The sequence below is a fragment of the Cricetulus griseus genome, chromosome 8 (assembly GCF_003668045.3).
Source record: "Cricetulus griseus strain 17A/GY chromosome 8, alternate assembly CriGri-PICRH-1.0, whole genome shotgun sequence".
Lineage (NCBI taxonomy): Eukaryota > Metazoa > Chordata > Mammalia > Rodentia > Cricetidae > Cricetulus > Cricetulus griseus.
In genome coordinates, this window is record NC_048601.1 from 20,668,048 (window position 1) to 20,682,643 (window position 14,596).

Consider the following 14,596-nt stretch of genomic DNA (forward strand, 5'->3'; position numbering starts at 1 on the left):
ATGCTTTCCTGGGACACGGGGAGTCAATGTTCTAGTGATATCTATCTTGGATATGTTTATGAGCCATTGCCCCCACTTTACAGATGAGAAAACTGACGTAGCATCACAATTTTAATGAACACACACCAAGGACCCACAACAACAACAACAACAAAACAAGAAAAATGTATAGCAAGATAAGATACAAGTGTTTACAACCCAATAACCCCTAGGCCACTTTTCTCTGCAGTGGCCTGTGAGGAGCTCTCCCTGCAAATGGCAGGACATGTCAGCCAGCAAGAATATTGTCCAAGCAAAAAGTTGGGCAGTGTGTGCCACCTGGCACACCCATGTCAACAGAAGTAAAGTCAATTTTTCTGTCTCTCTGCCTGATCGTTTTCCCTCTGTTATCCCATCAGTTGTCAGAACACTGAGGTTCAACTGTCACTCTTTCCAGCATCTTTCTCATCTCAGCAGTCAGACAGTGTCTGAAGACTACCTCCTCATGCCCTCTGCTCCAATTTCCAAAAGCTGAGCCAGCCAGAGAAGTAAGACAAACAAGATGGCTCGAGGACACAGGCATGAGGTGGACAAGGACTGAGAAGAGGAAAAAGCCAAGCAAAGATGCACAGAACTCCCCCCCTCTGTTTTCACCCCCAAATGGTGCCGGGAAGACACTCAGGCGTGTGAGGAACCAAGGCTGAGATGTTCTAGGCTGCTGAACATCTGTCCTCACTCTCGGCCTGTAAGCACATTTGTCCATGCACGCGAGTGTTAAGCCATTTCCTCTATCAAAATGGAAGCAACAACAGGAACTGTGAAGCTCAGCCATAAACCTAGAACCAGCAGGGAGTCTTGATGGGCACAACCGGAGACTGAGCAGCCCCTCACTGCTCTACCTGTGCCTACAGCTTGAGTTTCCTGTCAGCTGCAATGCTGCATGTAGTCCATAGTATACTGACCAAAAAAAAAAAAAGAGTTCTTTCTCTGTTGTCCAATTCTGTATTCGTTTATGGTTTTTATTTCTGTTGTCAGCATGTCTTCTGCACATGAATGAATGTTTGCTGACTTTCAAATTTTGGGATAAAATCCAAGCTTTTTAAATTACATGGCTGACAAGGCCCCTTAAGAGCTGTGCCTCCCAGCTCCCTCTTCAGGCTCATCCTTCTCCTCTCGTCTGTGTTGTAGCCACACCGGCTCCTCTCAGTTCCTCTCACAGGTGAACTTTCTGACCTCGGGCTCTGGGAATCCTTCCCTCTCCAGAAGTGCTCTCATTTGCCCTCCCAACTTGCCAACTCCTGCCCAGCCTTCAGAGCTGAACTCAAATACTCACCCATCGTCATCCAAAAGAGTTCCTTCCTGTTGGCTCTCATTATACACCCCTCTGGTTTTTCTGTGAGATCTCTCAATTTACAACTAGCCATAAAATGCTGAATTCTCACCACATAAAAGCCATCAGGGCCAGAGGACAGCTGTACTCACTACTGCATTAGCAGAACATCTGAGGCACAGTGATTTTCAGAGATTTTCATCACATGGGGGGATAATGAAGGATGGAGGATGAATAGAGGGGTGGAGGACGGATCAGAGCCGAGTGAACAAGTAACACTATGGTGGGAAATTAATTTCTACACCAAGCATAGCAGAACCTGCTCGGAATCCATAATATGAACATTGATGTCCTTGTCCCTTCTCTAACCAAAAACCACTTCATGCCTGGAGCAAGAGGTACGTCTTTCAGGTTTCTCCTCGACCCCCAGTCAGGAGATGAATGGAGCAGAAGGTCACACTGTGGTTTTGGACCTGAGTCTCACATCAGGTTTGTATCAGTAGAGGACTGACTGATAAACAAATAAGGTTTCTCCAGAGAATAGGATGCAGGGGTAAGGGTACTGCTGTGATTTCCATGGTACAAGTATGCCCATCATAGCCCATGCTAAGCTGCCAATTGTGCAACAATGTTTTTGAACTCTCAAAAATATAACAGTAAGTTTTAGGTGCCAGTTTGTTGCTGAAAAATTCATATGGGGTAGGAGTTCCTTCTCTGAGTCCCAAGTGCAGGAAGTTGGTGGTCTTTCCCTTCTCTGCTTCTCCTGCTCGCCTATTCCTTTCCATATATTCATGGACTTGCTGTGATGGTTGATCATTATCAACCTGACTGGATTTGGAATCACCGGGGAGACACACTGCTGAGTGTCTGAGATAACATTTCTAGGGAGACTTAACTGAGGATGGAAAATCCACTCAGAGTGTGGACAGAGGCTTACCAAAGCCGAGGATTCCAGGATAAATAAATAATTTTTTTTTAAAAAAAAAAAGGAATACGACCAAGCACTAGCTCTCTCTGCTCTCTATTTCCTGATCTACCTGGCTGTGAGGAGTCCTAGCCAAACACTCCAGCCCACATGAACTCTAGACCTTCAGCACCATCATGGTCAATTCCCTCTCAAACCATAAGCCAAAATAACCCTTTCTGTAGGGAAGCTGTAGCCACGCCTTCTTAGGGGCTGGCTACAGGTGTGCCTGACCAGGCTTGTGAGGGCGTGGTCTGAGTGACATAGTGTGACTGTGTTTGCGGTTTCGGTTTCTCTTTGCTTCTTGCTGTACAGACCGCTACCACGCCGGCTGGCTAGGTCGCTATGTAAGTAAGGCTTTTCCCTATTAAATACCCTTATATTTCTACCTGACTCCGTATTGGTAATTTCCCACTATACCTTTCCTCACAGATTAGTATAAATGGGTTAATTTAATTGTGAGAGCTAGTCAGTAATATGCCTGAGCCATTGACCAAACAACTATGATTAGTATTAAGCCTCTGACTGTTTGTTCTGGGAACTGGTGGATGGGAAAGAAATCCCCCTTTGCATCCTGGTCTACTTCCTTTGTGCTCACATTATTGCTAATGGCTCCATCTATCTCAAAACTGCCCTCTTGTGGATCCGACACCAGCCTGCCAGCATTCTCCCCTCTTAGCCCTGCTAGCTTCTTGCCTAGGTCCCAGCCAGCCCCTATCTACCCAATTCATACAGACACGACTTGAAGGCTTTAATAAATAAAACCATGGCATTTATTTTAATATTTTTTTTCATTTTGAGTGTTAAGCACAGAGAAATCTAAACTGGTGTCTTAAAACATCTTCATGTCTGATTTAAAGCAGGGTCTCACTCTATGCACCAGGTTAGTGTGGAGCGCACTATTTGCTTGAATTGGCTTGTAACTCAAAACAGAGAAGCTTCAGCATCCTGTGTGAGAGTTACAGGCACAAGCCAAAACACCTGGCTCACCTTAACTAACTTCATCTGCAAGGCCATTGCACGGCCATGTCCCATCTCAGCTTCTCCCTAGACCCACAGCACGTGGGTGTCACCATTCTCCACCCACCCCCTTCCGATGCCGGAGCAGAGAAGCATGACAGTCAATACAGTGAAAGTCAAAGCAGTCTGCCCTCTTTCCAGCTATTTAAATAGTAATCAAAGAACATGCACCAAAACATGGAGCTATGAAATCTAAGCCCTCCCTCCCTCCCCCTCCGCAGAGTGCCTCCATTAAAAACAAATGTTCCAGAACGGGCTATGACAACAAGAGGTTAGTCCCAACTCCAGCCATCCCTATATAAACAGCTACAACTCTAGTTCACTAAAAAACCATTGATGATGAAAGTCGAGTCTGTCCAGAGATGTAGTCCAAAGGCTAGGCAGTGACTCCCTGCCCCTACAACCAAGGATTTATATGTCACTAGCTGCAGTAAAAGTCATGGACATAATATATTTATTTTGGATCTTGGTTCTCTGAGATCTCACTATGTAGCCCAGACTGACCTGAAACCCATGATTCCCTCCCTCCCTTGCCTGCCTTTCTTTCTGTACTGACTCGTTTTATGTCAACTTAACATAAGCTAGAGTCAGCAGGAAGGAGGGAGCCTCCATTGAGAAAATGCCTCTATAAGATCAGACTATAAACAAGCCTGAGGGCATTTTTTAAATTAGTGATTTATGGGGGAGGGCCCAGTCCATTACGGGTGGTCATGTCTGAGCTGGTGGTCCTGGGTTCTATAAGGAAGCAGGCTGAGCAGCCCATGAGGAACAAGCCAGTAAGCAGCACTGACTTGGCCTCTGCATCAGCTCCTGCCTGCCGGTCCCTGCCCTGTTTGAGTCACTGTCCTGACTTCCTTTAGTGATGGACTATGATGTGAAAGTACAAGCCAAATAAACTCTTTCCTCCCCAACTTGCTTTTGGTCATGGTGTTTCATCACAGTAATAGATACCCTAAGACACCGTCTCAAGTGATGTGATTACAGATGTGGACCACTCCACCCAGATTTCCTGACTTATACTTTCTGAATCTACTAGGGCATTATGGAGCAACTATTACTTCAACGGAATACAATTGTTTTCAGAAAAAAATGTGGAATAAATGTGATTTCCTGATCCCAGAGATTTAGGGTACAGATTAAACCCAAACATAACTCCCCAAAGCAACTGGAGGAAAATAAAAAACAATCGGTAAGGTAAACGCTGGGTGTATAGTGACTAGGAATCCAATAAAGGAGAGACAGGTTTGGTCTGAATAAAAAAAAAAGGGGGACCAATGAGGAGGGTAGGACAGAGATTGGAGTCCAAAGGATGAGTTGAATTGGTTGATTCAGTGAGGAGTAGGAAGTCATTCTAAGACATGAGACAAGTGCTTTTAGGAAGGTCTGTCCCATAGAAAAAGGTAGAAGCCACTCTGTGTTCTAGAAAAATTTAATCTACACCGAGGTGTTTATGTAGGTCCAACAGAGCAATCTGGTTGGAAGAAAGCAGTCCAGCTGGTCAGGGGAACTCAAAGGAGGACCAATGATGCCATCAGAGCTAGGGATCAGCAGCTGTGGGTGTGGGACAGGCAGCTACACTACGTGAGACAACTCACTACAACCACCTCAGAGAGACAGGATAGCGTAGAGGCACATAGAGGCTGACTGGACCCAGTAGAATGTGAGAGACCCAAAGAGAATCTGTCTTTAGGCCCCTCCACTAAGCTTCAAGAGCGAAACTCTGCATGAATAGATAGGTAGGTAGGAATGTGGATGGGTGGATGGATGGATGGATGGATGGATGGATGGATGGATGGACAGAAGTACAGACAGATAGAAGGACAGATAACCAGACAGACTCACAAATCATCATCTGCTTTATACATGGAACACAGCTTTTTAAAGCAAAACACAATTCAGGGTCTGTCTTCCTTACCTTACAGGGGCAAGGAGAACAGTAGTTCACTCACAAAGCTAACCCCCAGCAGTGGAAGACTTGTAACCTGTGTCTTTTCTACCTGGGACCACAGCATCTTGGATGAATCTCTCCTCAGGGGCTCTATACTACATTGCTTTGGGATGTTAGCAGGGCTTCCACAGCAAAGAACGTGGAATATAACAGAACCGATTTCCTCCCTGTAAGCCCTCTACAAGTCTTTTATTTTTTTTAATTTATTCTTCTCTCACACATTACATCCTGACCACAATTTCTCCTCCTTCCATTCCTCCCAGTCCCTCCCTCCACCTCCCCTCTCCCCCAGATTCACTTCTTTTCTGTTCACCCGTGCAAAAAAGAGAAAGAGAAAGCAGGTTTCCCATGGGTATCAACCAACATGCCTTAACAAGCTACAATAAGACTAGACACAAACCCTCATGTCAAAGCTGGGCAGAAGCAACCCAGTAAGAAGAAAAGGGTCCCAAGCACAGGAAAAAGAGTCAGAGACATCCCCACTCCCACCGTTGGGAATCCCACAAGAACACCAGAAATAAGCTGAATAAGATGCAACAATGAATGCTTATTGAGTATGTTAGATCATAGCCATGTTTCACTGTAAAACCCAGGAGTATTGTTCTACATAATAAACCTTGAAAAGCACACTTTCATACTACATAACACAGTCTGATACAATAGCAGTTTTGTGTGTGTGTGTGTGTGTGTGTGTGTGTGTGTGTGTGTGTGTGTGTGTGTGTGTGTGTGTGTGTTCCAGTAAAGTGACAGAATAGGAGAATGGATCTGAAGTCACATAGGCATGGCTTAAAGTCCCTGAGTCTCTCCTCCAAACTATGGAACCTTGGTAAGTTTATTAGCCTCTCTGAGACCCAATTTCCTCATCTATAAAATGGGGCTAAGATGAGTACTTACATAACTCATTTTGTGAAATAATACAAAATAATACACATAGGCTTTAATCAAGTGGCCCAACGTATGGGAAATTTTATATTTAAAATGCAGTTGATTCAATCATTTATCCATTAGTCTATACCTGTGACTACAGGTCTAGATTTTAAGCTACTTTGTCTTGATCCTTATTGTTCAAAGTGGCCTCAGGAACATTTCTTCTCAAAGTCAAGTGCGGCCATTAGAAGAGTTGGATGGGTTTTAAAATATGCAAATGTCTTTATCTGGAAATGCCTCTTGCCAAGGCAAAGGCTTTCACCTTATCAACCTGGTGGTTGTCTTTGGAAATATAACTAATAATAGAAAATAAATGTTAAATTAAATAAGCATCTCTTCTTGATGGTACCCACTCTGGGTCCTTTATGCTATCTCTATCAGAATCTCCTGACTCATCTGATGGCAACAGAATGGCAACAGACATGCCAAGTTCAAATAGGAAGATCCATAGACAAAGAGCCATCCATTCCATCCCAGTCTCAAGGGCAGGCCAAGAAGAAGGCTCAGATGCTGCCAGGTAGATAGGGCTACCAAAGGCCCCTGTCCTGGACGGTTCATTTCCTGCTTCCCGACAGAAGGTCACTTCAGAGGACCCCCATCAGAGATTGCCACCAGCCAGGTGACTTGAAATCACTGATACTGTTTTCCTATAGCTATGAAGGCCACATGTCTGAAATGAAAGGATCAGGGGCTGTGCCCACTGTGACACCAGGATGGGAAATGTTTTCCATACTCCTTCCACTTTCTTGTCTACCCAAGCATTCCCTGGCTGGGATGGCATCACTTGGTCTCTGCCACCTCCATGTAGCCCTCCCCCTTGAGGACCTCTATGCCACATCTCCTTGAGTGCTTTCTCCTAAGCACATTGGACTTAGGGTTCACACTAGATCCAGAATGACCTCATCCTGAGATCTCTGGTTAATACCATCCACAAAGACCAATTTTCCACATTCACATCACACCTTTTCTATCCCAGCATTTGTTTTATTGTAATGATCTAAATCCCAAGGGATTTAAAATACAGGCCTTGGGATGATGCATTTTATCTGCTAACTGGACTGGTATGTGGGTGTTCAGATAGTTAGTCAAACAGTATTCTGGATGTAGATGTGAGGACCCTTCAGGAATGCTACGAGTAGCATTGACTCAGTAGACTAAGTATATATAGCAGGTTGCACTCCCTAATGTGGTCTGAACAGATCAGAAAGGGAGCCCCTCCCACAAATAAGATGGAGTTCTTCCTGCCTGAGTGCTTTAAGCTAGATATCAGTCATTTTCTTCTGCCTTTAGAATAGGACTGAACATTGGTTTTGGTGGACTTTACAATACCAACTTTCAGGTTGGTATTTATACCATGTGTTCTCTTGATTTTCAGGCTTGAGCCCCACAGTTGACTTCAGGGGATCCAACTCATAAACTGTAAAACTTGGGACTTCACAGCCTTTATAACCACTTTATAGTGTGTCTCTTCCCTCTCTCTCTCTCTCTCTCTCTCTCTCTCTCTCTCTCTCTCTCTCTCTCTCTCTCTCTCCTGTTTTATTAGATAGCCCTCATATCTGAGTAACAGAAACAAGAGGTTCTGTGTTGCCAGACAAACACAGTCTCTGAAACAGGACAGAGACCCTGAGTTGGGAGTGTGGGTGGATACATGCCCTAAGACTTTGAGAAGTCAGCTAACCAAACCAGAGTCCTAGGGAGGCAGGAACAAGTGCCTAAGAACAATTTCCAAAATTCTACAAAGCTTAAGGGAATAGATACTATCCTCCTAAGGGGCTACTCAAGATAATTAAAATGTCAAACTCCTTTGTTTTTTAATTGGAATTATGTCAGCTTAGTTTTGTTTTCTCTCACTTATCATGAAATATTGATGGTATTTTATGTGATCTCTGTTAGGGAAAGGGGAAGGGATCATCCTTTAGTAAATGCTGTCTTGTAAACATGAATACTGCAAAACAGGGACTCTGTGGTGTTGATTGCATCTCTGATCGCCTAACCTTTATCTTTGAGTCATTAGCACATCAGAAAATTTGCATAAATTATTTTGCACTTTGGCCCTCCCTGAGCTGCATTTTAGCATTAAATCCTCCAATTTTTATCCAAAATCAGTATAAGAAATGACCTCATAAAAATCACCCTAGGGATATCTGAATCACCTCATGTATACCCCCATATGCACAAGGCTCAGGGACTTGGCAGAAGAGTGGGAAATGACTGTAAAAGCCAAAGGTCAGACAGGCCTGGAGTGAAGCAATCCTCTGCACATGACAGAATCACTGCTTTCATGACCTCACAGTAGCTGTGCTCGCCTGCACATGGTCAAGCCAGTCAATATTCTAGTACTGGGACAGGGAGGCCCTGGCGAGGCATCACCACCGATTGAGGAGTTATGGATGGCTTTTGGCTTTGAGGGGAGGAAATGTTGGTTTTCTTTAAGGATGTGGCCCCCGGGAAACTTATCATGCTCCAATGAATAAGTATATGGGAAGCACACATTGGACTGGATTGTTATTTAAATAGAGGAGACGACACAAAGTTGAGAAGGTAGAGAGATGGGAAAGAATCTGGGAGACGTTAGGCGTAGGAGTGAAGAAGGTGAATAGGCTCAAAATACTCTGAGATGGTTTGAATGAGAGTGGCCCCCATAGACTCATATATTTGAAGGCCTGGTCACCAGAGAGTAGAACTGTTTGAAAGGATTAGAAGGATTAGGAGGTGCTGCCTTGTTGGAGTAGGTGTGGCCTTATTGAAGAAGTGTGTCACTGAGGGTGGGCTTTGAGGTTTTAAAAGCCCATTCCAAGCCGTGTGTGTGCACGCATGCAAGCCTGCCTGCCTGCCTGCCTGCCTGCCTGCCTGCCTGCCTGCCTGCCTGCTGTCTGTGGATTGTTTGTAAAGCTCAAAGCTACTACTCCAGTGCTTTCTACCATGATGATCGTAGACTAAGCCTCTGAAACTGTAAGCAAGCCCCCAATTAAATGCTTTCTTTTATAAGAGTTGCCTTGGCCACAATGTCTCTTCACAGCCATAGAATAGAACAAAGACACGTTGTGTGAAATTCTCAAAGAAGTAATAAAAATATTGCATTTTAAAAGAAAAGATTATTCCAAGAGCTATAGAGAGATGGTTCAGCAGGTAAGGGTGTTTGGTGCTCTTCTAGAGGGCCCAAGTTCAGTTCCCAGCATCCATATTGGATAACTCACAATCACCTACAACTCCAGCATCAGGGGATTTGACATCCTCTCCTGACCTCCACAGAAACTGCACTCACGTGTGCATACACCACACACACACACACACACACACACACACACACACACACACACACACACACACACACGTATACATAATTTTGAATTTTTAATGTATAAGTCTTTAAAAAAAAAAAAGAAAGAAAGAGATCATTCCAGCCTTATATGTGAACTTGTGACTGAAAACTTAATCTCTTATATAAAGAAAATTATACTTTGGTAATTGAAAAAAGTTTGTCCTTCCCACCCCCACAACAAATCAATTTACTCCTGCGGCTTCCATGAGCCACTGTTCCTGTTGCTCTGACTACCAGAAAGCTCGGCATGAAATTCTGTCTCACTTGCATTTGTCACCTTTATTTTCAATTTCTACCATCTTATTTCTCCTGCACTTCCCTATTCACCCAGACTGAACAGGCCTTCCTTCCTTTCTTTCTTTCTTTCTTTCTTTCTTTCTTTCTTTCTTTCTTTCTTTCTTTCTTTCTTCCTTTTGATCTGTCTTTTTGCAAAATTAGCCCTTTGCATTCTTTTCTTTATCAGTCTCCAACTCGAGACTTCATTTTGAGAGGAAGACAAACAGATGCACACCTGAGGCAGAGCCCAGAGTAGAACTCAGGCCTTCCCTTGTCACACCTGTCCCCTGGCTGCTTCCCTTTGGAACGGGCTCCCCCAGCTTACCCTGATGAGGGCCAAGTCTAGCCACCTTCCCACCGGCATTCCGTATCAAGGCACAGCAGACCCCACACATGGAACCACCCACCATGTTGCTGACACCCTATTCCTTAGGAAACAGAACCCCCTCCCCAGTTCACACACACACCTATCCCCAGCCTTGTGTCTGCTGGAGGCTTGGGGAATGTGAATGTCAGGGCTGAGAATGGCCGTCTGTCCTTACTGCTGCACAGACTCTGCATCTGGGCTGCTGGCTGCTTTGGTGAGTGAATGGATTGGGCCCATGTCCCCCAGTGCTGCAGATGCTGGCTGTGAAGGGAGAGGTGAGGGAAGGAGAAGAGAGGAACAACCCAACCCAGTTCCAACTGTGAAGCCTGACAGGCACGGCTGTGAAGCATGTAGCAGCCCCACGGCAGGGAAGGCAGTTACCATGGGAGACGTAGCATTGTGCCACACAGTTCCATGTCCTTGCTGCTCCCTCTACCAGTCCTCCACTACAGTGTGACTCATGTTTGGGAGGCGTGTAGATCTCTGTCTAACCCTGCTTTGCGAAAAAGGTCTGACATGCTCAAACAGTATCTACTTACATGCAAAGGACACTTAATCTGATGTCTTTGTGGGCCCCTGGGTAGCAAATAAGACCCCTTTAGTACCAGTCAATCTACTAGCAACAGCCACTAAAGTGCTGATGGATCAGACAAAAGTGGTACCCACCCATCCCAGCTCTGTCTCCTCTTGGGCTGTATTAATGATTTTGTAGACAAGAACTTTTCTTCTAAAAAGTCCCAATTCTCTCTCTCTCTCTCTCTCTCTCTCTCTCTCTCTCTCGCACACACACACACACACATACACACACACACACACACACACACACACATACACACACACACACACACACACACACACACACACACACACACACACACCTATCCCCAGCCTTGTGTCTGTTGGAGGCTTGGGGAATGTGAATGTCAGGGCTGAGAATGGGAGTATTCACTCACATACACAAGCAAGTGGAGGTGACTAGCACTGATCTAGAAAAACCATCTTCAAAATAAGCAGAAGGGATACAGCACCTGCCTCCAAAGTGAACCATCTCAAACTTCCCTAGACTGTTTAGAACTGAACGCTAGCCTTCCTACCCCCTCCTGTGTGTGTCTGGTGAGTGTCCCTCACAAAATGCAGGTCCTTCTGTTGTTGTTTTTGGAAAATAAATGTTTCCTTCCAAGATTCCCCTCCCGGTTAATATCTGTGCTCAGGACGCTGAGTCCCTGGACACATTACAATGGATCTGTGCAGGTCTGAGATCTCGACTTCATGATTTCCTCCCCATCTTTCCGGTCTCTCCGGACCCTACTGGGTTATGATCCAAGCTATCACCGACCCGGTAGATGCTCAGCTGATCCTATACCATGCCTCACTCTTTGTCCATGTTCCCACCACCTACAGGATATGGTTCTCTGCAAAAGTGGCTTATCCTCATTTAGTCACCTTCCAAACCCATTTTTTAAAAGGAGTAATGCTGGCCCTTCACAGACTGCCATGTCTCATCTTCTCCAATCCACAGCTCTCCCTCACTGCAGGAAGTGGGCTTAATCTACCCCAGCCTTGGGATCAGAGTCTCTGATTAATTTTTACAAACTCATGTATCCTACCCAATACAAGTTACAGCCTATTTGTCTGCTTATATGACCCCCTGTGAGGCCAGCTACAAGGCCCCCGAATGCTATGAATATGGAGAACAGCAAGGGCCATGTGGCTGAGCACACAGAAGGATGCCAGATTCTTCCACCTGTGAAGTCTGGGACCCAGAACTGTTGGGAGAAAGTGTTTTTCTTGTCTCTGCACAGCCTGGAGGAGCAGTCACAACCTCACTCAGACCATCAACCCCCAACTTCTTTCCAGGCAGAGCAGTGTTCTACAGATGGCCTACAACGGACTGGGGTTCCAATGGCTGCCTTCTGTGTCTGTGAACATTTCCTGTTGCCCTGGCCCCTGCTCTCAGCTCCCCATGGCCTGGGCTGCTCTGTGGCCCCAAGGCTCTCCAAAGGCTATCTCAGTGTTGGCTATAGTTCAGGTGAGGAAGGAAGCTGACTAGGGGAGTAGGAATTGAGAACACTCAGAAAAATCATTCAATAAAGGGACTCAACAACCATCTGTGAAACAGCATTGCACGGGAATCGACAGAGACAAAGAGAGAGAATCCTATCCATAGATCACTACCCATGACTAACACAACCACCATCTACCCCGGTACCCTCTCTGAGAGATGTCTAAGATGCTCAAAACCCAGCACCACCCCTTTCCTTGGAATGCCTAATAAAAAAGAATGGGAAGTTTGGAAACAAATAATTCTCTCTTCTTGGAAGCTGCTTTGCTAAATTTTGTTATGCAAAGTGACACAAGGAGGGGTTGAGAATCCACTGGGGAGGTTTTTGAATTGTACATGCACTGTTCTAATTGAAAACTACCTCCCACACCATCTAAACTGTGAGGCACGTGGCCTAACAGCACAACCTCCTGGGATGATTTTTCCACCGCACTGGTTCCAGAGCCTCATTCCATGCCAACTGAGCGAACTGAAATCTCCAGGTGAGACACTGGCTCAGAGCTCGTGAAAACTTTTCCCACTTGGTTTCAATCTACTCACATTTGAAGAACCTCCTTGTTTATGGAAGAGCAAAAGCCACCATTGTGACCACAGTGGTGTGCCCATAGCACCTTTGGTGCTGTTTTCCCTCTACACCCCAGGCTTAGCACACAGAAATGCCTGATGGTTCTAGGCCTTCCAGAGCAGCAGAAAAGAAGGTGAAACAGGAAAAAAAATGAAGATGAGATGTTTGGCTTCCCAGACAGCATGGCCCAGGTGGAAGACAGACAGATGGACAGATGGACAGACAGACAGACACCAGTTCTTCTCTGTCCCACCCACCTCATGGCCACATACTTAGGATCCCTGGGGAGACAAGTTTGACTTCAACTCCATGAAAGCCACATCCACCTGGCCCAGATCCCAAATAATCCACATGTATCCAACCCTCCTGAGGCCCAGAATCCAGGAGAAACAAGTGCATACTTTCTTGGTGGGGACTTTGATCTTCAAGAATTCTGCTTCCCTGGCCAGCACCTGCCATGGGGCGTGGATCCGGACAAAGACAGATCCCTGGCTTTTGCTCTGCAAGATACAAAAGGAAAAGAAACAGAAACACTGGTAAGAACACAGCAAAAATTCCTAGTTCCCAGCTCTAGAAGCCCAGACATCTTGTTCCTTCAGTTTGGGACTTCCGTCCCCTTTAAATGTGTATAGAAGCCAATTTCACACACCCCTACCCAACTTGTCCATTCTGTTCCAGATATGCTCTGGCTCTGAAGTGTCTGTGTTCCCCAAGTGTGGTCCATGGAGACTGGTGGCTTCATGGGGGAAATAAAATGATTTTATATACAAATTTGAAAATTATATATACAATTATGATTTCCATGGAAATTGCACTAATGCAGTAGTAATTGGTCAGCTAACCACTGCTGGTATTCAAGAAACCAACTTCACTGTGTCTCCAGCCACAGGTGTTATTGGTCACTGATCAATCCTGTGCTTCTGTTTCACTGTTGTGCTGGGTGGTTGGCCCAGAGCAGCAAGGTGACCACACAAGCCTAAGAGTGACATAGACGGCAATGCCAATGTCCCCCTCAAAATAATATGAAAGCACTAGGAAACATGAATGACTCTAAGGGATAAATGGACCCCAGGAATGGGAAGTGGCATGAACTCCTGAGCTAATTGGGAGCATGAGGGTAGGGGAGAGGGAGCTGCCAAAATAAGAGCAAGAGAAGAGGAGTAGAGGAGAGGAAATGGAGGAGCAGAAATATTCAGTTGGGGGAAGAATAGATGAGAGAGAGCAGGATGAGAGATACCATATTAGAGGGAGCCACTATAGGTCTGAGAAGAGATCTGGAACCAGGGAGATCTCCAGAGACCTACAAGGATGACACGATCTGACAATCCAGGCAATGGTGGAGAGGATAACCTAAAAGCTCTTCCCCTAAAATGAGATTGATGACTACTCTTTATCCCATCTTAGAGCCCTCATCCAGTGGCTGAAGGAAGCAGAGACAGACATCCACAGATGTACACTGAGCTGAAATCGGGAATTTAGTTAAAGAGAGGGAGGAATAAAGATCGAAGGGGTCTGTACCAGGTTGGAGCAACCCACAAAAACAGTTGGCCTGAACAAGGGAGAGCACATCGACCCCAGATGCTACCTGGGAGGCCATTACAAGACTGATCCAGACCCCTGAACATGGATGTCAATAAGGAGGCCTCTGCACTCCAGGGAGCTTCTGGAAGTGGATTAGCATTTTTCCCTGGTGTAAGAAGGGACTTTGAGAGCCCATCCCATGTGAAGGGATACACTCTGGCCCTGGACACATGGGAAAGGGCCCAGGCCCAGCACAGGAAGATTTGGTGGACTTTGCAGAGCCCCCATTGAGGGCCCTACCCTGCCTGGGGAGTG

At 45.6% G+C, this 14,596-nt stretch overlaps 1 protein-coding gene across 1 annotated transcript in view; it reads right to left on the reverse strand.

The window, feature by feature from the left end:
• The window catches only part of Ano2 (anoctamin 2), a 258,087-nt gene extending 244,585 nt beyond the window's left edge, over positions 1-13,502 (reverse strand). Inside the window, exons 1-2 of the mRNA XM_035448746.1 lie at positions 13,416-13,502; positions 13,162-13,260 (exon numbers count right to left, since the gene is read on the reverse strand). Of these exons, the coding sequence (XP_035304637.1) occupies positions 13,162-13,260; positions 13,416-13,502 (186 nt within the window). The remainder of the gene's footprint in view (positions 1-13,161; positions 13,261-13,415) is intronic.
• Between the last annotated feature and the right edge of the window lie 1,094 nt (positions 13,503-14,596).